At 44.5% G+C, this 27034-nt stretch overlaps 1 protein-coding gene across 1 annotated transcript in view; it reads right to left on the reverse strand.

Annotated features, from left to right (window-relative positions):
- Positions 1 to 3930: 3930 nt before the first annotated feature.
- LOXHD1 (lipoxygenase homology PLAT domains 1) overlaps positions 3931 to 27034 on the reverse strand; it is a 257303-nt gene continuing 234199 nt past the window's right edge. The window contains exons 37-42 of the mRNA XM_087885022.1: positions 26091 to 26268; positions 22546 to 22731; positions 12409 to 12579; positions 8529 to 8667; positions 6852 to 7013; positions 3931 to 5391 (exon numbers count right to left, since the gene is read on the reverse strand). Of these exons, the coding sequence (XP_087741148.1) occupies positions 4911 to 5391; positions 6852 to 7013; positions 8529 to 8667; positions 12409 to 12579; positions 22546 to 22731; positions 26091 to 26268 (1317 nt within the window). The 3' untranslated portion in view covers positions 3931 to 4910. The remainder of the gene's footprint in view (positions 5392 to 6851; positions 7014 to 8528; positions 8668 to 12408; positions 12580 to 22545; positions 22732 to 26090; positions 26269 to 27034) is intronic.

Here is a 27034-nt window from a genome sequence, read left to right on the forward strand (position 1 = left end):
AAGCCCAGAAATGGCCCGTTTCCCGACTTCCAGTGGGCCAGAAAGGCCCGAAAATCAGCTGACCAGCGTGCACATGCGTGCTGGACTGAGGTAGGGCAATGCTCGTGTGCCCACAGATATGGTTCCGTGTGCCACCTGTGGCACCCGTGGGTATAGGGTCTCCTGTTTAAGCAGGGGGTTGGACTAGAAGACCTCCAAGGTCCATTCCAGCTCTATTCTATTCTAAAGTTGCTGTTAACTTCTGGGAAACAGTTCTCTCCATACCTCTTCTGATCGACTGATTGCAGTTAGCCTTGGCAAGGGGATTCTCATTGTGGCAAACATTTAGGGCGAGTGTAAAATCATGCCAGTGGAATGCCAGAGGGACCAACTTCCTCCACGTTGCTAGAGAATCTGCCTTTGACTCAAGAATGCAGCAAACGATGGCCTCTCGGCAGCCAATGGCTCCATGCCTGAGCCTTTGAGGCTGTGCATTTGCCAAGAATGTGCTCGCTTAAAATGAATATATGTAAATCCTGCCTTGGAAAAGTCACAAGAGAACTTTATTGCTTCTTGGCGTTGGTTGTTCTAGTAACGGGAATGAGTGCGAGGAAAGGCTGGGGGAAGTCAGGTTTTAATGCCGCGGGAATTGCAAATCTGCAGAGGTCCCTTGGTAACATCTGGCTGTCAGAAGTGGGTTTCACATTAGGTTACTACTGGTTTGCCTCGCGCGCTCACACTCGCTTCGTGCATACATGTGCCCGGTTCGCACGTGCGCCTGCCTTTCATGCATGCGCCCAGCTTTCCGTGCATGTGCTTTGCTCACGTGTGCACCTTCTGTGCGTGCACAAAAAAAAGGAAGCTCAGGCCATTGTGCAGCGATAAGGTCTCAAACGCTCAATCTACCGGTTTGCCCCACGCGGACATGCTTGCTTTGTGCGCATGTGTGCCCTGTTCATGCACACGCCTGCCTTCCGCTGCACTTTGCTCACACGCACGCCTTCCGTGCAATGCGCCTGGCTTTAAAAAAGTGCCTAAATAGGATGGCATAGAGCTGGGGCAGGTTGCTGGGCCCACCCACGATTTCCACTACCGGTTCGGGCAAACTGGTCCGAACCGGCTGAATACCATCTCTGTCAGCTTTGGAAGCCATATTAGGCCAGAAGCTTCCCTGTTGCAACCTTCTCATCTGTGGGAAAGTAGGAGGAGGGATTTAGTAGAGGGGTTGTCTGTAGACATAATAGCATTCTTCCTATCGGTCAAGGTCAGGGCGATCCTGCATCTGGAGAAGGAGTGGACGGAGTGCTTCCCCAGGAGTGGGGAGGGAATGGAGATTTTGCAATATCCTTCCCCTGGAGTAGGGAGGGAATGGGGATTTTGCAGTATTCTTCTCCTGCCACGCCTACCAAGCTATACCACACCCACCAAGCCACACCCACAAAACCGGTAGTAAAAAAAAATTGGATTTCACCACTGCCATAACCATGGTGTGGGCAGGAGTCTGGCTACGATCCAGCTGTTTCCTGTTTTGGGAGCATATTTTTTTCCCCACTTAATTGGAAGCAGCCAATTCTAATCATCCTGTTTACAATTCTGGCTGGGGTGATCGATTCTTCTTTGGGAACTCCGTGAAGTGTATAATAAAATGCCACACATGTTTCAAGGAGAGATTTATTAGTTTTTAAGAAAAGGTGTAAGCCTGGGAAAACGAAAATGGCTTCACAGCTTGCGGTGGAAATGTTTTCAGTCGGAAAAATGGCTGTCCTTTCATGTAAGTTTTATACACATATCTGTAGTTATAACTGTACAGGTGGTCCCCGAATTACGTAGTTCATTTAGTGACTATTCAAAGTTTCAGTGGCACCGAAAAAAGTGACTTATTACTGTTTTTTTTTTTTAAAAAAATTGATTTATATGCCGCCCTTCTCCGGAGACTCAGGGCGGCTTACAATGCGTTAAGCAATAGCCTTCATCCTTTTGTATATTTATACAAAGTCAGCTTATTGCCCCCACAAACTGGGTCCTCATTTCACCTACCTTAGAAAGGATGGAAGGCTGAGTCAACCTTGAGCCTGGCGAGATTCGAACTTGCAGTAATTGCAGGCAGCTGGTCTTAATAACAGGGTGCTGTAGACCACTGTACTATCAAGGTTCTTTAAGTTTTACACTCTTACAAATATTGTACCACCTTGCCAGTGGTGGGATTCAAAATTTTTTACTACCGGTTCTGTGGGCGTGGCTTGGTGGGCATGGCAGGGAAAGGATACTGTAAAATCTCCATTCCCTCCCCACTCCAGGGGAAGGATACTGCAAAATCCCCATTTCCTCCCAATCAGCTGGGACTCAGGAGGCAGAGAATAGATGGGGGCGGGGCCAGCCGGAGGTGGTATTTGCCGGTACTCCGAACTAAGAATTTCCACTACTGGCTCTCCAGAATTGGTCAGAACCTGCTGAAACCTACCTCTGCACCCTGCTGGTCACATGATCAAAATTTGGACGCTTGGCAACTGACTCATATTTATGACGGTTGCAGTGTCCCGGGGTCACGTGATTCCCTTTTGCGACCTTCTGACATGCAAAGTCAATAAGGAAGCCAGATTCACTTAACAACCCTATTCCTAACTGGACGACCGCACGGGTTCACTTAACAACCGTGAGAAGAAACCGTTGCAAAATGGGACGAAACTCACTTAACAACTGTCTCGCTTAGCCATGGAAATTTTGGGCTCAGTTGTGGTCGTACGTCGAGGACTACCTGTATTCATTTATCCGCACATTATCCCCCAAAAAATTATTAGCCAAAAACGGAGCACTTTTAGAACAGCGATCTTGTACAAAAAACAAAAAACATTCAGCAAATCATCATAAATTTCAGGTAAGTCTATTTAAGAGCTGATGGGAGTTGTAATATTTTTTTCTGGGTGTGGGAGAAATGACGTTTTGGAATGGAACGAAGATTTTGCTAAAAAAAAAAAAAAAGAGGATCCGATTTTGAAAAATAGGAAATTGCCAAAACCCTGTATGATCCAAGGCCTGCAAAGCGGCCTTACAGGATTAAGTTAGATTTACATCAACCCAGGGGTGGGTTCACCGGTTCTGTGGGCGTGGCTTATTTTGTGGGTGTGGTTTGATGGTCAAGTGACAATTCTATAGGATTTAGCAGAGTTATTGGTCTACCAGGCTTTTAACTGCTTGCAGAGCTGTACTGGTCTACCCATTTGTTCTTGGAGGCACCGGTCTACTCATTTGTTTTTGCAGGCATCGGTCTACTCATGTATTTTTGCAGACACTGGTCTACCCATTTATTTTTGCAGGCACCGGTCTACTCATATATTTTTGCAGGCATCGGTCTACCCATTTATTTTTGCAGGCACCGGTCTACTCATGTATTTTTGCAGACACTGGTCTACCCATTTATTTTTGCAGGCACCAGTCTACTCATCTATTTTTGCAGGCATCGGTCTACCCATTTATTTTTGCAGGCACCGGTCTACTCATTTATTTTTGCAGGCACCGATCTACTCATTTGTTTTTGCAGGCACCGATCTACCCATTTATTTTTGCAGGCACCGGTCTACTCATGTATTTTTGCAGACACTGGTCTACCCATTTATTTTTGCAGGCACCGGTCTACTCATTTGTTTTTGCAGGCACCGGTCTACTCATTTGTTTTTGGAGGCAGTGGTCTACCGCCAAACTGCCTTTTACCACTGATCAGCTGTAGGGCGGCCCTTTGAAGCCCCACGGCAAGAGTTTAAACAGTTTTTCTTATAGCCCATCAGCTGGGACTCAGAGCAATAGATTGGGGGTGGGGCCAAATAAAAGGTAAGAATAACGCAGGGGGGGCGGAGGGGGGCAGAACCGGTTTGGTGACATCATATCATCACCACTACCAGCTCGGCGGAACCGGGCCGAACGGGGAGGAACCTACCACTGCATCAAACCCCCAAGTTGTTTTGGTTCTGAAATTTAATTTGTTGAAGAAAGCATTCCAGACTGAAAATTCGCCTGCCAGATGGTGCAAAAACCAATTTTGGAAAATTACATCCTGCAAAGTATAGCATGATAGATAGTAATAGTCCAGTATTTGAGGGGCTGCCACAAAGAGGAGGGGGGTCAATTTATTCTCCAAAGCATCTGAAGGCAGGATAAGAAGCAATGGGTGGAAACTAATCAAGGAGAGGAGCAACCTAGAACTAAGGAGAAACTTCCCAACAGTGAGGACAATTAACCAGGGAAACAGCTTTGCCTCCAGAAGTTGTGGGGGCTCCATCACTGGAGGTTTTGAAGAAGAGATTGGACAATCCTTTGTATGAAATGGCATAGGTTCTCCTGCTTGAGCAGGGAATGGACTAGAAGACCTCCAAGGTCCTTTCCAGCTCTATTCTAAACAGATTAACAGTCAGGAGGGACCTTATAGGTCAGTAATGGCTAACCTTTTTGCCATCGCGTGCCAGGAAGCGAGGGGGCGGGGGAGGTTTGTGTGCATGCATACCCACACCCATAATTCTATGCACCCCACCCCACACATGTGACCCCCCTCTTCCCCCTGATCCTAGCACGTGATGGCCCGGTAGGCCCGTTTTTCTTTCTCACCTGGCTCCAGATCCTCTCTAAGCATCTGGGGAGGGCGAAAACAGCCTTCCCCACCTCCTCAGAGCCCCTCCCGGAGGCCCGAAACAGTCCAACTTCTGGTTGGACAGGAAGTTACTTTTTTGCTGTCCCCAGCCTCCAGAGACTCCGACGCATGCACGCCGGAGCTGAGCTGGCGTGCCAGGCGACATGGCTCTGCGTGCCACCTGTGGCACGCGTGCCATAGGTTCGCCATCACGGTTATAGGTCATCTAGTCCAACACCCCCCCTCTCAAGCAGGAGACCCTACACCACTTCTGACAAATGGCAGTCCATTTAGTTCTATTCTAAAGTTGCCATTAACTTCTGGGAAACAATTCCCTCCATGTTAATTGGTCCCCTTTATTCTTATCCAACCATTTCCCGCATGGAAAGTTGGTCGTTATGCCCGTAGCTGAGTTGGTGATCTCGACCCGTTCCACCAGCCATCCGGGAGACAGTCCGCTGCTGTCGTGCTCGACGCGAACTTTCTTCAACTCTCCGAGTTCGAGAATTTCCAGGTAAAACCGATCGGTGCTGCCCCGTTCAAAGAGATTGCGGAATTTCTGCTTTAAACGCCGCTTGCCCGAATCCCCGTTCACCCCAAATATGGTAATGTGGACGTTGGCATCGGTGCCAGATCCTTTTTGAGAGCCTGTCACGACAATCGCTTCGTATCTGACGGGCACCAGACTCCGAGCTTTGCTGGCAAAGCTTTCGATCACCTTGGCACACTCAAACACCTTGTAGTCTCCTCTCTTGGCGCGGAGTGGAATTTTTGCATTACATTTGAAGAAATACCTGCCGGAAGACGAAAGCAGAGTCCTGGATTTGAAAGGATTTGTGCGTTACCCTCCCATCCCCAAAAATTAAAATATTTGCTGCAGAATGCTTGTTTTTCTTTGTGGCAAAGAAGAACCGACTTTCTCTAACGAGTATTGTGCCAGCTTTGCCTAAATCCTTTCTGATTGAATGCTTGTTACCCTTTTGTTTAAATTCCTTCTGGTGGCAAAATTCCACATCATTTTTAGGCCCGGAAAAGCCACTTAATTGGCTTCAAAAATCTTTCCCTCCACAACTCCTCTCCTTAATGACTGCAACTTTTTTTCCACCCTTTTTTCTGCCACTCCAATCTTTTGAATCATTCTGCAAAAAAAAAAAAAAAAAATCCCTAACGTGATGTTTGCTGGAAAAGAGAGATAATATTTTATGATGTGCCGCTTAGGATGAATTAAGGTTTTGGGTTGGCCGTGAGAAATAACCTGGATGGAGAGTTTCACCCTGACTTTAATGGTAAACTGGATACTCTCTTACCCCCAAATTTTATTTATTTATTTATTATTTATTAGTTTGATTTATATGCCGCCCTTCTCCGGAGACTCAGGACGGCTTACAATGCTTTTAAGCAATAGCCTTCATACTTTTGTTTATACCTGCCTAGTAGGGCTTTTGCCCACCCCCCAAGCGGTGTTCTATTTTATACAAAGTCAGCTTATTGCCCCCACAAACCGGGTCCTCATTTTACCTACCTTGAAAGGATGGAAGGCTGAGTCAACCTTGAGCCTGGTGAGATTTGAACTCGCAGTAATTACAGGCAGCTGGCAGATAAATACTACTTTAACAGTAGTTTAGTCCACTGTGCAACCAGGGTCCTAATCCACCTGGGTTTCATGCTGCTAACTTGCCACAGTCAATTTCAACGTTTCAAGTTTTCAACGTTTTAAACTTTTGGGCCACAGTTATATGATTCTTTTAATAATTTTAAATTTTGTATTGATGTCTTTTAGTTCTGGCTGTGCACCGCCCTGAGTCCACTAGGAGAAGGGCGGGATATAAATTGAATAAATAAATAAATTAAATAAATAAATAAATTTGCCATGGCCAACTCACCATGGCCAACTGCAGTTAGCAACACTGTTGTTAAGTGAATCTGGCTTCCTCGTTGCTTGTCAGAAGGTTGCAAAAAGGGATCCCATGACCCTGAGACACTGCCAACTGTCATAAATGTGAGTTAGTTGCCAAGTGGCCAAATTTGGACCACGGGGATGCTGCAATGGTCTTACGAGTGAAAAACGGGCATAAGTCACTTTTTCCAGTGCTGTTGTAACTTTGCATGGTTGCTAAGAGAATTGGTGCAAGTTGAGGACTCCCGGTGCAGCAGTTAGGACCATAAACCTTTGAGTGCCACAAACCAACATTACAAACCGTGGCTGACTGTCTGTGTCGTTCGTGCATCTTTTCATTACGAGGCACTTACTTACTTGTTGCCAAGTTCCATCTCTGTAATGACGACTTCCTGAACATGCCAATATACGTCCGGTTTCGCCCTCAGTCTCTTCCCATCTTTCGGACAGTGACCAACACAAACGGCGGCGATATCATCAACGTTTTTTGAAGAAAACTGGAATACATCCGATGCTCCTCTGCGGATTGCCCCCCCCCCAAAGCTTTAATTGTTAAGGAGCAGACCAACAATCGCTAATGGATGGGAAGTCATAAGTTAACGGGCAATAGTTTGCAATAATAATGCAGCATATGATACAGCCAGTTTTGCCTAGTTTCTTGCCTGGCAAGAAACCATTGTGAGTTCTAGTCCCGCCTTAGGCATGATAGTCAGCTGGGTGACTTTGGGCCAGTCACCAGGAGACTGTGAGTTCTAATCCCACCCGAGGCATAAAAGACAGTTGGGCGACTTTGGGGCAATCACTAGGAGACTGTGAGTTCTAGTCCCACTTTAGGCATAAAAGATGGCTGGGTGACTTTGGGCCAATTACCAGGAGACTGTGAGTTCTAGTCCCACTTTAGGTATGAAAGCCAGCTGGGTGACTTTGGGCCAATTACCAGGAGACTGTGAGTTCTAGTCCCAACTGAGGCACGAAAGCTAGCTTTGGGCCAATTACCAGGAGACTGTGAGTTCTAGTCCCACTTTAGGCATAAAAGATAGCTGGGTGACCTTGGGCCAATTACCAGGAGACTGTGAGTTCTAGTCCCACCTTAGGCATGAAAGCCAGCTGGGTGACCTTGGGCCAATTACCAGGAGACTGTGAGTTCTAGTCCCACCTTAGGCATGAAAGCCAGCTGGGTGACCTTGGGCCAATTACCAGGAGACTGTGAGTTCTAGTCCCACCTTAGGCATGAAAGCCAGCTGGGTGACCTTGGGCCAATCACCAGGAGACTGTGAGTTCTAGTCCCAACTGAGGCACGAAAGCTAGCTTTGGGCCAATCCCTCACTCACTCTCTCTCAACTCAACCACTTCACAGAGTTATTGTTCTGGGGAAAATAGGTGGAAGATGGTATGTGAGTTGCCACGAGTTATTTATATAAATAAATACTTTTTTTTTAGAGCTTACAAACTGTCCAACACAAATTTATATAGCCATGTATCTTTAAATCATCTCTAGAATGTTCCAGGAAGGACTTATCCACATATAATATTAATTTATAGATGAAAACCCGTATTTTCAATTTGTCTGAAAGATTTCCTGACTTATTTCTTATTAAAAGGCATAAATTATAATCTGTGTTCACAAGAAAGCCAACATTTCTCAATGCACAGGTCACGGAGATAATGCAGGTTCTCTGAACACTTATGAGAAACATTTCAATCAATGAATTAACATAGATCATGTTGCACATCTAAACATCCAATTCTTTTAAAGGGAGAAGAAAGGAATGTATTTATTTGGAGATTAGAGAACTAAGATACATTGGTTTAGGAAAGGCGTTCCCTAAATGTGGCCAATAATGAACGCATCTTATAACGATATGTCTTTATAAATACAGCGCTTATTTTTAAAGTGAGCAGTAGACGCTGCTGAACAATGCATTCATTAAGGGCAATCTTTTCATCAGCCCAAAGTTTGCTGATTATAATCATTCAATTTTATAATGAAGGAAGAGTTCAGGTCACTATAATTATGGTATTACAATAACATACCTTAAAAATCTTCTCTTTCTGGAGGAGTTCTCCAGAAGGAACTCCTTGGAACGTCCTCTCTTGCCTTCAAAAATAATGGATACGTTTTCCTTGGTCTCCGAATCCTCCTTATTGCTGGTAATGGTGAGGATCTCATAAGCTTGGAAGTTCAGAGAAAGCACTAAGTTAAGGCTAAGCATCTTAGTTTAGCATTTCCCATTCCACGTTTCATAGTTCAAGAGCATCTTGAGGTTTTTAAGAAGAGAATTGGGCATGTCTAATTCAGAGGTTGGCAACCTGCAGCTCTGAAGCCGCATGTGGCTCTTTCATCCCTCTGCTGCGGCTCCCTGTTGCCAGTCGGCTCCCCAATTGATAGGGCTTTCAGTTAGGACAGGTGGAGGAAAAAGGATGCAGCGCTAGGAGACTCTATGGTGGGGGAACCGGACTTCCAATCCGCTCCAGAATTGGACGGGGGGCTTCCGCTTAGGACCTTTGTGGCTCTTTGAGTATTTAAGGTTGCCGACCCCTGGTCTACTTTAATGAAAAGAAGGACTAGGGGAGACATGATAGCAGTCTTCCAGTATCTGAGGGGCGGCCACAAAGAAGAGGGAGTCAAGCTATTCTCCAAAGCACCTGAGGGTAGGACAAGAAGCAATGGGTGGAAACTGATCAAGGAGAGAAGCAACTTAGAACTAAAGAGAAATTTCCTGACAGTTGGAACAATTAATCAGAGGAACAGCTTGCGTCCAGAAGTTGTGAATGCTCCAATACTGGAAGTTTTTAAGAAGAGTTTGGACAACATTTGCTTGAAATGGTATAAGGTTTCCTGCCTAAGAAGGGGGTTGGACTAGAAGACCTCCAAGTTCCCTTCCCACTCTGTCATTCTAATTCTAATTCCACTATAGATTGGATGATTGTCTGAAATGGTATGGGTCTCCTGTTTGAGCAGTGGATTAGACTTAAAGTCTTCCAAGATCCTTTCCAACACTGTTATTCTGCATTCTGCTTGGTACACAAGTCCCAATTTTGATCCTTGATGTCCCCCCCAGAGGGTTGGACTAGAGGACCTCCAAGGTCCCTTCCAGCCCTCTGAAACTATGATCTCCAAGAAAAGTGGGAAAACCTGGGAGAACTAGTCTACCAATCTTTCCTTCTAAGAGTTACTCAGTAGTTACTCTCCACTTATGACAGCTTCTTAACTTTCTTCCCCTGTCATTCCCTGTTTATTTACAGAAGTGCTTCACTGATGCAGGACTGATAGTTAAAAACGTCAACTTCAGCAGCTTGAATCTCTTTCGTTTAGTCAAACTATAGCATTCATGGGAGAAAGTCCTGGATGAACTTCCAAATGTCTGCTATCCAGGAATATATGAAATTTAAAACTCAAAACACATAGCGTTGAATTAATCCAGGAGTGGGATTCAGCCGGTTCGGACCGGTTCAGGCGAACTGAATGTTAATTTTAATCTGGTTCACTGAACCGGTAGTTGCAAGGACTGGCTGACCCCGGCCACCTTGCCCCTCCCTCCCAGGAGTCTCCACGCAGCCCGTTTTGGATGACAGGTAAGTGCAGGACCTGTGTGGAGGCTCTGGGAGGGCGAAAAACGGGCCTACCAGTAGTTCCGGAAGTCCGGAAATGGGCCCATTTCTGGCCTCCGGAGGGCCTCTGGAGTCCGTGGGAGGCTGTTTTTGCCCTCCTGGAGGCTCGAGGAAAGCCTCCGGAGCCTGGGGAGGGCGAAAAACAGGCCTACCGGAAGTTCAAAAACGAGCCTGTTTCCGGCCTCTGGAGGGCCTCCAGAGCACGGGGGAGGCCGTTTTCGCCCTCCATAGGCTTGAGGAAAGCTTCCAGAGCCTGGAGAGGGTGGAAACATCCCCACGTGGTGCGAGAGGCCAAGTAGGCCACGCCCACCCAGCAACAAGGCAGAGAACCGGTTGCTAAAATTTCTGAATCTCACCCCTGAATTAATCTTTTGATCAGCTATCATGAGATTTATTCAGTTGCTTTCTCTAAATCTCTAAAAGTAAGATTAAGACATCTGTATTTTTTCTCTCTCTAGGCTTTCATAAGATTAGCTTACCCGACCATGCACTAAAAAAATCCTCTTTTTCAGTTTTTTTTTTTAAGCCCTGACGTCCAGAAGACATTTCAGACAAGGAGAGTCAGTGTCATGGTCTCATTTATCCCATTTCCCCCCAGCGTGTCTGCTCGTGGAAGTGACAGGAATATGGCCTGAGAACTTCAGCGTTTGAGGAGATGGCTAACAAAAATGCTATAAGCTGAAAAGGCCATTTTGCAGTGATATCTCATCTCATTCCTCCCAGAATAACAGAGTTGGAAGGGACCTTGGAGGTCTTCTAGTCCAACCCCCTGCTCAGGTAGCATGCTCTATACTACTCCAGTCCAATCTCTTCTTAAAAACCTCCGGTGATGGAGTATCGTTCCACTAATTAATTGTTCTGTCAGGAAATTTATCCTTAGTTTTGTTGTGGCTCCGTTACCTGAGCCTGTGTCATCGGCAGGAGAGGACTCTGAGAATGAAGGAGAGGAGTTGGCAAGGCCTCCCTCTCCAGGACCCTCCTCTCTGGTAATGCCTTTGGTGTCCGCCGAAGGTCAAGAGATAGGCCCGGGGCCAAGCACGTCCACGCAGCCACAGGTGGATAGTAATGAGGGAGATGAGTCTTGGCTGGATCCTCGGCAGCGTCGCAGAGATAAGCGCGCACAATAGAAGAAGAGACATGTCAGAGATTAAGCTGAGTCACTGGACCACACCCCACAGGGTATAAAAGGGGGTGAGATAGCCATTCAGACTCTGTGACGGACAAAACTAACTAAATTTTTTTATTTTTATTTTTTTTATTTTGATTTATATGCCGCCCTTCTCCGGAGACTCAGGGCGGCTTACAGTGCGTTAAGCAATAGCCTTCATACTTTTGTATATTTATACAAAGTCAGCTTATTGCTCCCACAAACTGGGTCCTCATTTAACCTACCTTAGAAAGGATGGAAGGCTGAGTCAACCTTGAGCCTTGGAGAGATTCGAACCAGCAGTAAATTGCAGGCAGCTGTGTTAATAACAGGGTGCTTTAAACCACTGTAGTACCAAGGCTCTTGATATATAATAACTACTATCGAGTCACATTGCATCTTTGGAAACAACATTATCTGCCTTGGATTTAATTACGGACTGGACTTGACAATTCTTGAACTGTGTGTATCTTGTTTATGAGTAAAGTCTTGGCAAGCAGCTACTGGGTTGCTGCCAATCCTCTTATCGAAAGAATTGGTTGTCTGCCAGTTTATTTAACCCCCAGCTGGCTGTTTGTGTGTGTGTGTGAGACGGGGACAGAACAAGTTTTAGGTTGCTTCTCTTCTTGATTAGTTTCCATCTGTTGCTTCTTGTCCTGCCTTCAGGTGCTTTGGAGAATAGCTTGACTCCCTCTTCTTTGTGGCATCCCCTGAGATATTGGAACACTGCTATCATGTCTCCTCTAGTCCTTCTTTTCATCAAACTAGACATACCCAGTTCCTGCAACCGTTCTTCATATGTTTTAACCTCCAGTCCCCTGATCATCTTTGTTGCTCTTCTCTGCACTCTTTCTAGAGTCTCAACATCTTTTTTACATTGTGGAGACCAAACCTGGATGCAATATTCCAAGTGTGGCCTTACCAAGACATTATAAATTGGTATTAACTCTTCACGTGATCTTGATTCCATCCCTCTGTTAAAGCAACTTAGAATTGTGTTGGCTTTTCTGGCAGGTGCTGCACACGGCTGGCCTCATATTTAAATGGTTGTCCACTAGGACTCCAAGATCCCTCTCACTATTACTACTATTGAGCCAGGTACCACCTACTATACCTATATACCATTTGGTTTTTCTTCCATGTTGTTCAACTTACAGGTTCGTTCTTTCAATTCCAAAATGTCATTATTGGCACAAGCCAGTTCCCGGATAATCTGGCCGTCATCTTCATCTTTCGCAAGCCAGCGGTCACACTGGAAACGGAAAATTTTGTCCATAAGGGAGTCTTCAATATCAATATATTCCAGATGCCAGCCTGGTGCGATTCCTGTTAGAACGGAAGAGTCTTATTAATTTGGCAGATGAAGTAATTTGTTTAATACTAATGTCAGTCATCGAATTATGACCCCAAGGGGGTTGAAAAATCTATAGACAGTCCTTGATTTAGGACAGTGATGGCTAACCTTTTCCGAACTGTGCCCGAATGCAATGCGCGTGCGTCAGGGGTGAAATGCTCCCGGTTTGGACTGGATCGCCTGATCTGGTAGCGATGGAGGCGGGTGGTTCGGAGAACCGGTAGCAAAAAAATCCCTGCCCCCTCCCATGCCCAGCTGAGCCGCACAATCATCAGAGGCTTTTTTTTTACTTTTAAAAGCATTTTTTCTACAACCTCTTCGGCCGAAAAAAATGCTTTTAAAAGTAAAAAAAAAAAGCCTCTGATGATCGCGCGGCTCAGCTGGGATCATCAAAGGCTTTTAAAATAAAAAAACCCTTTTTTTCTTTTAAATGCCTCTGATGATCCAAGCTGAGTTTTTAAAAAAGCCTCTGCCGAGCAGGCAACTCAGTTTGGATCGTCAGAGGCATTTAAAAGAAAAAAAAGCCTCTGCCTATCAGGCAACTCAGCTGGGATCATCAGAGGCTTTTGAAAGCATTTTTTAACAACCTCTTCACCTCCCCCTGCACACTTTCCGCCCCCACGTGCATGCAAGTGTGGCCCCCTGCACGTTCCTTGCCCCCCCGTGCATGCACAGCAAAAACCCGAAGACAAGCTGGCCAGTGGGAGGCGCGTGCATGCGTGGCGGAGTTGAATTGGGCGATGGCTCGTGTGCCCACAGGGAGGGCACTACATGCCTCTTCTGGCACGTGTGCCATAGGTTCCCCATCATGGATTTAGAACCACAATTGAGCCTAAACATTCCTGCCTGTGCTAAGCGAGACGGTGGTGAAGTAAGTTTTGCCCCATTTTACGACCTTTCTTGCCATAGTTGTTAAGTGAAACAACTGCACTTGTTAAGTTAGTAACATGGTTGTTAAGTGAATCTGGCTTCGCCATTGACTCTGCTTCTCAGGAGGTCACAAAAGGGGATGACATGACCCTGGGTCACTGCAACCGTCATAAATATGAGTCACTTGCCAAGCGTCTGGATTTGGATCCCCCAGGGGGAATGCTGCAGTGTGAAAAATGGTCCTAAGTCATTTTTTTCAGTGCCATTGTAACTTTGAACTGTCACTAAATGAACGCTTGTAAGTTGAGGACTACTTGTATCTAGAGATAACTAGGACAAGACAGGTCCATTTTCAGTGGTGGGGTTCAAATTTTTTACTACTGGTTCTGTGGGTGTGGCTTGGTGGGCGTGGCATGGCTTGGTGGGCATGGCTTGGTGGGCGTAGCAGGGGAAGGATAGTGTAAAATCTCCATTCCCTCCCCACTCCAGGGGAAGGTTACTGCAAAATCTCCATTCCCTCCCCACTCCAGGGGAAGGATATTGCAAAATCTCCATTCCCTCCCCACTCCAGGGGAAGGATATTGCAAAATCTCCATTCCCTCCCCACTCCAGGAGAAGGTTACTGCAAAATCCCCATTTCCTCCCGATCAGCTGGGACCTGGGAGGCAGAGAGTCAGAATTTTTACTACCGGTTCTCCGAACTACTCACAATTTCCGCTACCAGTTCTCCAGAACTGGTCAGAACCTGCTGAAACCCACCTCTGTCCATTTTCAATCAGAAGGCAAACCGGGGAGTGTTTTTCTCACCACTTCTAACTTTTGTTACTCAGATGAAGTAGTACCCAAACGAGTAATATGGAAATGTCGGCTCGCTGGGCTAGAGAAGGCAAACTCTGGTTGATGGGTCTTTTCAAAATTTATTTTCAAAATAAACTCCGATGCCTATCCTTTCGAAGCAGTTATCCGAAATCAACTGCCCTGTCAATTTGTACCATACCGACTCTTGTACTCTGGCACAGCGATGCATTTAAAAGTCTCTTCGCTTGGTATTGAGCAATTTATTTATAAGAGAAGCTCGTAGACACAACACAGACAGATTAGTTGCTTTTATTTCACACACACACACACACGTATACAAAAATAGAAATACGTGCAGATCTGCTTGCACAATGTAGAACACAACAGAGAGGGAGAGGAAAAGGAAAAGAAAAAGGAAGAGGGAGGGGGAGGGGAGGGGGAGAGAGAGAAAGGGAGAGGGAAAGGAAGAGGGGGATGGGAGGGAGAGAGGGGGAGAGGGCTAGGGAGAAGGAGAGGGGGAGAGGGAGAGGGAAAGGAAGAGGGAGAGGGAGAGGGAGGAGGAGGGGGAGAGAGAGAAAGGGAGAGGGAAAGGAAGAGGGGGATGGGAGAAGGAGAGGGGGAGGGGGAAAGGGAGTGGGAGAGGGAAAGGGAAAGGAAGAGGAAGAGGGAGATGGGGAGGGAGAGGGAGAGGGAGAGGGAGAAAGAGGGGAAGGGTGGGGGAGAGAGAGGGGAGGAGGAAAGGGCTAGGGAGCGGGAGACAGAGAGGAGAGAGAGAGAGAGAGAGAGAGAGAAAGAGTGAGGGAGAGAGAGGGGAGGAGGAGAGGGCCAGGGAGAGGGGGAGAGAGAGTGAGGGAGAGGGAGAGAGAAAGAGGAAAGAGGGAGAGAGAGAAAGGGAAAGGGAGAGGAAAAGGGAAAAAGAGGAGGAGGGCAGGGGAGAGAGAGGGGAGGAGGAGAGGGCTAGAGCTAGGGAGAGAGAGAGGGGAGAGAGAGAGAAAGAGAGGGAAAGGAAGAGGAAGAGAGAGAGGGGGAGGGAGAGAGGGAGGGAGGGAGAAAGAAGGGAAGGGTGAGGGAGAGAGGGAAGGAGGAGAGGGCTAGAGCTAGGGAGAGAGGGGGAGAGAGAGAGAAAGAGAGGGAAAGGAAGAGGAAGAGAGAGGGGGAGGGAGGGAGGGAGAAAGAGGGGAAGGGTGAGGCAGAGAGAGAGAAGGAGGAGAGGGCTAGGGGAGAGAGAGGGAGGGAGAGGGAGAGAGAAAGAGGGAGAGAGGGGAAAGGGAAAGAAAAAGGGAGAGGGAAAGGGAGAAAGAGGAGGAGACCAGGGGAGAGAGAGGGGAGGAGAAGAGGGCTAGAGCTAGGGAGAGGGAGAGAGAGAGTGATGAGAAAGAGAAAGAGGGAGAGAGGGAGAGGGAGAGGGAGGGGGAGAGGGAAATAGGGATGGGGAAGAGAGGTGGGGAGAGGGCTAAGGAGAGGGAGAGAAGGAGAGTGGGGAGAGAGAGGGATGGATTTAAATTCTAGGCATCCAACTCTATCATTCCATGGTTCCAATTTCTCAAAACACTCTGCTTGTCTGCTCAAAAAAGATTGCTTACACCTAGAAAAGACGCAAATAGTGCAGAGAGAATATTTGTCTTAATAGAAGGCACAGCATAGCCGCCCACTAGTGTTCGTGTAATACACTGAACTAGTTAACAGCATCATTAACACTAACATGTTGTTAGTCTCTCTAACCCCCGTACCTTTTACTTTAAACTGTCTATTGTAGACCTTTCATGTTTCTTAAGAGATCCGTCAAGGGGGCGTGCGTAAGCGCAGCAGGGTGCCTACCGTCCCTGTCCTACTGTCCCCATTTATATGTAATCATTCTATGTATTTATGGCTATGTTTTGCCTATTTATATCCTTTTATTTTGTGCCAAAAAATTTTTTTCATGTGTCCATGTCTATATATAATTTATAATATTATATAATATTATAATATAATATACTGAAGATGAAACTCAAAGACTTTGGCCACCTAATGAGAAGGAAGGACTCCCTGGAGAAGAACCTAATGCTGGGAACGATGGAGGGCAAAAGAAGAAGGGGACGGCAGAGAACGAGGTGGCTGGATGGAGTCACCGAAGCAGTCGGCGTGAGCTTAAATGGACTCCAGAGGATGGTAGAGGACAGGAAGGCCTGGAGGAACATTGCCCATGGGGTCGCGATGGGTCGGACACGACTTCGCAACTAATATCAGCAATGTATGACTGTGAGAGTTGGACTGTAAGGAAGGCTGAGTGCCAAAGAACTGAGAACCGAGGTGGTGCAGTGGTTAAAGTGCTGTATTGCAGCTACTTCAGCTGACTGCTAGTTCAGCAGATCAGCAGATCAAATCTCACTGGCTCAAGGTTGACTCAGCCTTCCATCCTTCCGAGGTGGGTAAAATGAGGACCCAGATTGTTGGGGGCAATATGCTATTTTAGTATACTGTCGATTGTTGTAAGCCGCCCAGAGTCCTCGGAGAGTGGGCGGCATAGAAATATGATTAATAAAAAAATAATTAAAAAAAACTGATGCTTTCAAATTGTGGTGTTGGAGAAGACTCTTCCAATCAGTCGATCCTAAAGGAAATCAACCCTGACTGTCTTTTGGAAGGAGAGATCCTGAAGCTGAAGCTTGAATACTTTGGCCACCTAATGAGACGAGAGGACTCCTTGGAGAAGACCCTGATGTTGGGGAAGATGGAAGGCCAAAAGAGAAGGGGATGCAAAGAACGTGAATTTGGGCAAACTCAGGGTGACTCAGTGGAAGCCTGGTATGCTGTGGTCCATGAGGCCACGAAGAATCAGACACGATTTAGCAACTTAACAAACACAACAATAATAATTCAGGAACTAGGTTAAGGATGTTATATGACTGTATCTATTGTGTGATATTCAAGGAGAGAATCAACCTAGAACCAAGGAGAAATTTTCTGACAAGCAATGATACGACTTGCCTCCAGAAATTGTAGGTGCTCCATCTCTGGAGGTTTTTAAGATGGGATTGGATGGTTTAGAGTCTCCTGCTTGAGCAGAGGATTGGACTAGAAGACCTCCAAGGTCCATTCCTACTCTGATATTCTGTTATAATGAGGTACAGTAGTGGCCAAAATTGTGGAAGCCTTTTGGGGAAAGTGTATTTTTGAAGTTTGATGGCTAATTCACCAAAACAAATTCTTTGACCGATTCCCCTTCTGCTTGATTTCTCTGGTGGAAATCGAATCGGTTAGCCAGAGGAGTGCTCACTGGGGTGTAATGGTCCTGGAGAACTTCTTGCAGCTCGGACCAAGGCATCTGCTCGATATCGAGTGGTGCCACGAGGTCCATGGCCATCTCTAGGACCTCCGAGCCACAGTGCGCCAGGAAAAGTGCCCTCTTTCTGCTGTCGTCTAGATCGGTGAAGCCACTTCCCGCCAGGAACTGCCTGAAGCGAACCATGAAGGACTTCCATTTCTCTAGGCTCGGGTTGAATGGAGCCATCGAGATTTGTGGTCCGGACATGGTTGTGACTTAGCTCAGTGCTTCAGCTCTTTTGGTCGAGATGGCAGTTGGGTCGCTGCTCTTCATTGGTTCTTCTCTAGTCCTTCGTCGCCAGTGTTAGATCGGCGCTGGAAAGAAACGCGACTCAGCTGCTGTCCGTTCAGCACTCTTTATTAGAACATAGTAATGCCGGCATAGACTGCCGGCAATGGCTCCTGAGCCTCCTTATATTCTGTTCGGGCCAGCCAGCTGGCCAATGACAGTTGTTCAAACTTCTCGCCGGTGGAAGTAACCAATCCCCCAGCAGATGTCCTTATAAGGACATAACACTAATGACACCACTTTTTTTTTTTTGACTTTCAAGATAATCCTATTCCACTGCTGGAATGGCCTGGGAATAGCCCAGATCTTAACCCAATTGAAAATCTATGGAGCCAGCTAAAGAAACTTGTTAGTCAGAAGCAATCCAGCAATAACCCAACATCTTGGTGGCCTGGAAACATTTCCCATCAGCTCAATCTGAATGGGTAAATGAGTGAGATGTCAGAGCTCCGAGGCAGCTGCAATTGTTTTATTCCAAATATCCTGGAATAATGGGACTGTTATGGGACTTAGTTATGAGACTGTAGATATGTTACTTGTTTATGTGATTTTCTATGTTCCCTTTTATCTGTTCTCTTTCTGGGACTAACGTCTCTTCTGCAGGAGGGCCGAATGTCAGCCTCCGCTTCTATATTGCTTGCTTGCTACGGCTGCCATTGTGATGGGGGGAGGGGGGAGCTGTCTGGGTAGTTGGGTCGCTCAAGTTGCTGGACAAGGTTACGTCCCCTTTTGCCTGGGCTCTGGTAACTACTGGAGCAGCCAGCTGTTTTGAGGGGACAACCGGGCGAATCACTTCCGCCCGAGCAGTATTGTATTGAGGTAGCCTCGAAAGAGCATCTTGGTGTATTGAGGTAGCCTCGAAAGAGCATCTTTATTATTTATTTATTTATTACAGCAATCATTCAATTTTGGTTTCATGTGATAACAGCTGCAGAACTAAAAGACTTGGTTCACTCCATGGGAAGACGTTGTAAGGTTGTAATTCATGCTAAAGGTTACCCAACTAAGTATTAACTGACATGGTGATCATTTTTGTATATCTCGTTTTTTCTACATGTTTCACTTTTCCTTTTTATACTGTAACTGCTATTCTAATAGCAAATCCTTCCTAAAAGTTATTGCATTACATTCTTGATTCAATTATCTTTCCATTGATATACAATTTTATGGTACTATTCCCCAAAAAAAGTGGTGTTATCCAACTCCCCGAAATGTTGGAAATGCAAGACTGGCTACGGAACATACTATCATCAATGGTAGACCTGCACGATGGCACAAAAATTCTGGAAGAAAATCAAAACTTGCATAGTAGAAATAACTCAGAATCTAATAGAGGGGAAACCGGAACAATTTCTGTTAGGAATTTCAATAGACAATTATACTAAAGAAATACAGTACCTTAGATTGCATATATTGACTGCAGCATGTATTGGAAGAAGGAAACACTACCAACGGAAGAGAATTTAATTAAAAAAAATTTAGAATGTGCAGAATTAGATAAATTAACTAAAGAAATTAAGGGGAAAGAAGAATCAAAGTATTATAAGGTTTGGAGTAGATGGTATGAATGGTTGAAACATAAGGAAATAAGTTAAATGAATGAAGAAAGGAGGGGGGAAATGTATATGAACCTTTGTTAGTAAAGAAGAAATAATATAAAGTAGAAAATGAACATCGAATAAGTTTATACTTAAATATTTGTAAATATTGATGTATAGAAAGAGCAGACTGCTGTGTATAGCTGAAAAGAAAAGTGATATTTTTCTTTTTTGTGTTATTTTTTGTTGTATGTATATGTTTGATTTTTAATGTGTTTTTAATGTGTTTAAAATAAAAAACTTTTTAAAAAAGTGGTGTTATTAGCTAGTTTTAGAAAATACACTTTTCCCAAAAGGTTTCCACAATTTTGGCCACTACTGTATAGGTAGAGCGAAAGCAGGAATCATATTTAACACATAGACAGATGCTGGCTTGACAGCGACACTTATGAGGTCTGCATGGCATGGCAATTAAGTGCTAGATAGCTAGCTTAATTATTGTACTCAGGGTCTGCTCATCAAGTGAAGGGCCACACGGCTCAGTTCTGGATCCTGAACTTTTTAATCTGTTGATTAATGAAGTGAATGAGAAGGTGGAGGACATGCTCATCAAAACTGCAGATGGCACAAAATTTAGGAGGGACAGCAAATGCCTTGGAATACTGAAATCCATCAAGAGAGAACAGAAGGGACAATAATAACAGGATTAAATTTACCAGAGACAAATGCAAAATTCTTCATTTTAGAAAAGGGCAACAAATGCATAGATATGGAGTGAAAGGATTTCTGGCTGGGCAAAAATACTTGTGAAAAAGTAGGCTGAAAAGATAATTATTTACAGATTTTTTTACAAAAAGAGCCATATGGTGTAGCTACAAAAAAAAAGAAGAAAAGGAAATGCAATTTTAGGCTTCAACGGAAACATAATTTGCAAAGTACAGGAAGGAATACTTCCTTTATAAAAAAAAATTTTTTCCCCCTACTGTGTCCCACTCTGGGTGCCAGAAAAAGCTACATCAGGTTCAAAAAAGGATAATAGAGATAGCCAGGGTCCTTAAATTAAAACGTCCTATGAAATTAAGGGCACAGAGACTAAAATATATGAAGAATGGTTGCAGGAATTCCGTATAGTTAGTCTAGAGAAAAGAAGGACTAGGGAGTGACATAGCAGTATCCAGGGGTGAAATCCAGCAGGTTCTAACAGGTTCTGGAGAACTGGTAGTGGAAATTTTGAGTAGTTTGGAGAACTGGCAAATACCACTTCTGGCTGGCCCCAGAGTGGGGCGGGAATGGGGATTTTGCAATATCCTTCCCCTGCCACCCCCACCAAGCCACGCCCACAGAACCGTTAGGGAAAAATTTTGGATTTCATCCCTGGCAGTATCCCAATATTTGAGGGGCTGCCACAGAGAAGAGAGGGCCGTTCTATTTTCCAAAGCACCAGAAGGCAAAACCAGAAACAATGGATGGAAACTAATCAAGGAGAGAAACAACCTGGAATTAAGGAGAAACTTCCTAATAGTGAGAATAATTAGCCAGTGGAATGACTTCAGAAATTGTGGGTGCTCCAACACTGGAGGTTTTTAAAGAAGAGATTGGACATCCAGTTGTCTGAAATGGTATAGGGTGTCCTGCTTGAGCAGTGGGCTGGACTAGAAGACCTCCAAGGTCCCTTCCAGCTCTACTCCAATTGATTGATTGAAAAGACTTTGAAAGAATCGGTAATAACAGAATAACAGGTAATGTGTATGCAAGAACTGATCTCTATCACTCCTGAATGCACGATACAGAATAATGGATTACGAGCAGGGGTGGGATTCAGCCGGGTTGGACCGGTTCAAGCGAACCGGTAGTTCCGACAATCAGCTGGCTCCACCCACCCGCACCAGCCCTCTCCTGTCCTATCCTGCCTTCTTTCTGGCTCAGCTGATTTGTGTGGCACAGCTGATTTCTGCGCCTCCGCTGTTCTAATTACCGGGGCTGCCTTAGAAGGTGAGCAGCTGAGCTTCAAATTGCGGTATTTTGAACGCTGCGCGCAAGTGAGTTAGGCATGCGTGCAAAGCATGCGCTCGCAGAACCGGGTGTTAAACCGGTTGTAGCCAGTGGTGAAATCCAATTTTTTTTACTACTGGTTCTGTGGGCGTGGCTTGGTGGATGTGGCGTGGCTTGGTGGGTATGGCTTGGTGGGCATGGCAGGGGAAGGATACTGTAAAATCTTCATTCCCATCCCACTCCAGGGGAAGGATACGGCAAAATCCCCATTCCCTCCCCACTCTGGGGCCAGCCAGAGGTGGTATTTGCCGGTTCTCTGAACTATTCAAAATTTCCACTACCGGTTCTCCAAACTGCTCAAAATTTCCACTACTGGTTCTCTGAACTGCTCAAAATTTCCGCTACTGGTTCTCTGAACTACTCAAAATTTCCACTACCGGTTCTCTGAACTGCTCAAAATTTCCGCTACTGGTTCTCTGAACTGCTCAAAATTTCCACTACTGGTTCTCTGAACTACTCAAAATTTCTGCTACCAGTTCTCTGAACTACTCAAAATTTCCACTACCAGTTCTCCAAACTGCTCAAAATTTCCGCTACTGGTTCTCTGAACTGCTCAAAATTTCCACTACTGGTTCTCTGAACTACTCAAAATTTCTGCTACCAGTTCTCTGAACTACTCAAAATTTCCACTACCGGTTCTCTGAACTACTCAAAATTTCCACTACCGGTTCTCTGAACTACTCAAAATTTCTGCTACCAGTTCTCTGAAGTACTCAAAATTTCTGCTACCAGTTCTCCAAACAGCTCAAAATTTCCGCTACCAGTTCTCCAGAACCTGTCAGAACCTGCTGGATTTCATCCCTGGTTGTAGCCCACCACTGATTACAAGAAAGAGGTTTCAACTGAATATTAGGAAAAAATTGGGTTACGGTATGAGGAGCTGGATGGTAGAATCTATTCCCAAGAGAAGTGTTGGCCAACTTTTCATGCAAAGTCTTCAGTCAGATGGTAGACAGCTGTCACTCAGTGCTGCTTCAGTGTTCAGTGACTGACAGGTCTACAACTCAAGGCTTTGAGAGGCTGTCCCTTAAAATTAATATAAATCAATTTTTTTAAAAAAATTGAACCCTAACTGCGGACTTTACCTTTGTTGTCGTGCCAGATACGCACTTTGCAGAGATCCCCGAGACTGAAGATGTCAGGAAAATAGAAAACATCCAGCTGGTTCTTTTCAAACTTGTTGGACTTGTTCGATTCCTTCAAAGCCAAGATTCCACTGTCCCCGTTCTCGCCCCAAATAATCATGGACACATTGGCATCGGTTCCAGCACCTGCAGGGAAGCAGTGAGGGAAACGGCTATCAGAAGAAATCTATGGAGCTTCTCCATCATCCAGGTGGTCCCAGAGATGCTTTTTCAAAAGACAACTGGAAGTTCTTTTTTTAAAAAAGTTTATTTATTTATTTTTTTATTTTTTAACAAGCATATCAATGTGTGAACAGTGTGGCACTGGGTGTCATAGAATAGAATAGAGTAGAGTAGAGTAGAGTAGAGTAGAGTAGAGTAGAGTAGAGTAGAGTAGAGTAGAGTAGAGTAGAATAGAATAGAATAGAATAGAATAGAATAGAATAGAATTGAATTGAATTGAATTGAATTGAATTGAATTGAATTGAATTGAATTAGAATTCTTTATTGGCCAAGTGTGATTGGACACACAAGGAATTTGTCTTTGGTGCATACACTCTTAGTGTACATAAAAGAAAAGATACATTCATCAAGAATCATAAGGTACAACACTTAATGATAGTCATAGGAAAACAGTCTTTATAAATCTTAAGGATACCAGCAACAAGGTTACAGTCATGCAGTCATAAGTGGGAGGAGATGGGTGATAGGAACAATGAGAAGATTAATAGTAATGCAGACTCAGTAACTAGTTTGTCTAATATACATTCTAATATATACATAATAAATATATAAATGTAATAATAAATATACATTCTAATACAAATAAAACTAGTAGAATTAATCATAGTTATTACATTCAGTCAACTTCAATATATTTCTAATGATGATACACATTTATATTAAGTTGCAGTCTGTCATTATTCAATTATTCCATGCTTTCCCTTGTTACGGCTTTCATTTTATTATATAAAAGTGTATACACTAATATTCCCCCTTCTCTAATTTCTATCTCTTATTCTACCTTTTAATCATGTCATGTAATGGACATTTTCTTTCTATCTTACCTAACTTCTAGTCATGCCACCTACCTGAAAAAAAGGAAAGAAAGAGAGAGAAAAGGAAAAGGAAATCAGAACAGCAAAAAAGAGAAATCATCTATCCATCGTCTCTTGCCCGCTTCAATACTTCAATTGCTATGCTTTTTTTTTTTTTTTTTTGGCTTGCCTCCCATATTCCTCTCTTGGATCTTTATCTCTGTCTGCATCTGCTTCTTGGCTGTTCAATCTAGGTATACCTAGATTGAATAGTAACTGGAAGTTCTTAGGGTCCCCCCCCCCGCTTGAAATGAAGCTTCTTGGAATGAGAAGTGAAACCTTTTCAAAGGGGGAAAAAACCCCCCAAGAAAGTCCAGTTGCCTTTTGGAAAAGCATCTTTGGGGCATCAGAAGCTGTTCATGCTGGATGAGGGAGCTGCAAGTCAATAGATAGAAATAAATAGGATGGGATTCTCATTTAATGTAGAATCCACAAAGGTTTTAAGCACCGTCTAGTTGCCCATGGTGGACTGTCGATGTAATTCTTGTCTGTTAAGTAATGTTGAAGGCAACTCTGTCCATTTCAGCAGTAGATTGGACAAGTAAGTCTCCGTAAGAGAAGAAGATTCCCCAGCCAACCCTACATGAAACAGATATTGAGGGCCTTGCTAGCTACATGTGAATTTAGACCGGACAGCAGTTTTCCTCCTGGTTCAAGATCTGTCCAGTCTATTAGCTTCAGCAGAGGTGAAACTGAAAAAGCTGCTGTCCAAAGGCGGCAGATCACAATTAAGTTATCTTCCTATTGATTTTTTTCCCTGCTGCTCAGCAACATCCCTGGAGCAGCTTTACAGATATAAAGGATGATAGCAATCATCTATCCTCTGCCATTACAGGTCCATCCAACCAGAATTATGGTTTATGAATGTAAATCTCCTCCTCCTCCTCCTCTTCTCCTCCTTTTCCTCCTCCTCCTTCTGTTCTTGTTGTTCTTGTTGTTCTTCTCCTCCTCCTCCTCTTCTTCTCTTCCTCCTCCTCCTCCTCCTCTTCTTGTTCTTGTTCTCCTCCTCCTCCTCCCCTTCCCCCCTCCTCCTCCTCCCCCTCCTCCTCCTCCTTCTCTTCTTCTTCTTCTTCTTCTTCTTCTTCTTCTTCTTCTTCTTCTTCTTCTTCTTCTTCTTCTTCTTCTTCTTCTTCTTCTTCTTCTTCTTCTTCTTCTTCTTCTTCTCCTCCTCCTCCTTCTCCTCCTCCTCCTCCTCCTCCTCCTCCTCCTCCTCCTCTTCCTCCTTTTCTCCTCCACCTCTTCTTCCTCGCCCTCCTCCTCCTCTCCCCCACTGCAAAATCCCACTGTACAGTTTCATAAATTATTATGAAGTCCCCATTCCTATTTCCAGAAATAGCCGATCATTTGTTTCTGAGGAGCTGAGAAATAGGGCAGGAAGGGTACAGCTAAGAAAACAACAGCTTAACTTAAGTAAGCATCAGGAATGAATGGAGTTAAAAGCTGCGTTTGCAGAACATGGTTAATTAAGCAACAAATGAAACAACTTTCTGGATTCTTACAGGATCTAAAATTAAAGTAATTTTAACTGGAATGTTATAAAGGCACAAAATTAAACTAAAACTGGAACATTATAAATGCATTTGCTGAAAGTAACTATAGCCCAAGGAAGAAGAGGGGATTTAATGCTTGAGGAGAGAATCTCGGCCTTTTCAGCCACTTTCAATTTTTATATCATTTGATAAGCACTGTCAATATTTGAGATTAATATCTGCCAATATTTCAACTTGAGCTGGAGCAAAAAATATCCTCCAACCCATCCAGAGGATTTAAGAGAAAAATCCCTGAAGAATTTCAATCTCTCTCAGGTACTGAGATCTCCTCCAAAGCTTGGGTTTTAAATTGAGCCAAATTATTTAATAATTTTAAATTATTTTAATTGATGTTTGTCTTGTGCTTTTAATAGGCTGTACACCGCCCTGAGTCCTTCGGGAGAAGGACGGTATAGAAATAAAATTATTCTTATTCTTTATTCTTATATATCCTCAGTTTTATATCTGGTTTTGTCTAAAACAAAATTAGAACACTTGGAATAAAACCTAAGGTGCCCCCAAAGCATTTTGATAAATTTCTCAAGGGCTGTTTGCATTTTCCAAAGATCATGCTGATTTTGCTTCTAAAAGCTAATACACAGGTAGTCCTTGACTGATGACCACAACTGAGTCCAAAATTTCTGTTTTTAAGTGAGACAGGAGTTTTGCCCTATTTTACGACCTTTCTTGCTACAGTTGTTAAGTGAAACACTGCAGTTGTTAATTCACATGGTTGTTAAGTGACACTGGCTTCCCCTTGGACTTTGCACATCTGGCAGAACCAGATGTCCTGTAAATCGAGGACTACCTGTAACCTGCAGTGGCAACAGAATTGTGGACGAGAGTCTTGAGTTCCCGGGTATTTTCAATATGAACGCACCTCCGATATTGCTGGTTTTCACCTGAATAACATACGTGGTGTCTTCCATCATCAGCTCGTCGTTGATCATCGCTGCAAGCTCACACTCGAGGGTCAGGTTGTCCCCCCACTGCTTGGAGAGCCAGTCGCTGTAGGTAAACGTGGCAACCTCTTGAGTGGACAAATTCTTCATTGTCACCTAGGGAAAAACCCACCAAAGCGAATGAATTCAGGCTGCAGACGAAACTACGTAACCAAGATAATAAAGCAAGATGGAGGCTAAAACATATGAAGAACGGTTGCAGGAACTGGGTATGTCTAGTTTAATGAAAAGAAGGACTAGGGGAGACAGGATAGCAGTCTTCCAATATCTCAGGGGCTGCCACAAAGAAGAGGGAGTCAAGCTATTCTCCAAAGCACCTGAAGGCAGGACAAGAAGCAATGGGTGGAAACTAATCATGGAGAGAAGCAACTTAGAACTAAGGAGAAATTTCCTGACAGTGAGAACAATTAATCAGTGGAACAACTTGCCTCCTGAAGTTGTGACTGCTCCAACACTGGAAGTTTTTAAGAAGATGTTGGATGACCATTTGTCTGAAGTGGTGTAGGGTTTCCTGCCTAAGCAGGGGGTTGGACTAGAAGACCTCCAAGTTCCCTTCCCACTCTGTTATTCTCTTCTGTTCTGTTTTGTGGCAAGGAAGTACTCTCTAAGAAAATGAGGATACAGGTACTCCTCAACTTAACAACCATTCATTTAGTGAACGTTCAAAGTTACACTGAAAGCAGTGACTTATGACCATTTTTCACACTTACGACCTTTGCAACATCCCCATGGTCATGTGATCAAAATTCAGATGCTTGTCAACTGGCATGTATTTATGACGGTTGCAGCTTCCTGGGATCACGAGATCACTTTTTGCGACCTTCTCACAAGCAAAGTCAACGAGGAAGCCAGATTCCCTTAA

The sequence above is a fragment of the Pantherophis guttatus genome, chromosome 2 (genome assembly GCF_059756535.1).
Source record: "Pantherophis guttatus breed Tessera chromosome 2, ASM5975653v1, whole genome shotgun sequence".
Classification (NCBI taxonomy): Eukaryota; Metazoa; Chordata; class Lepidosauria; order Squamata; family Colubridae; genus Pantherophis; species Pantherophis guttatus.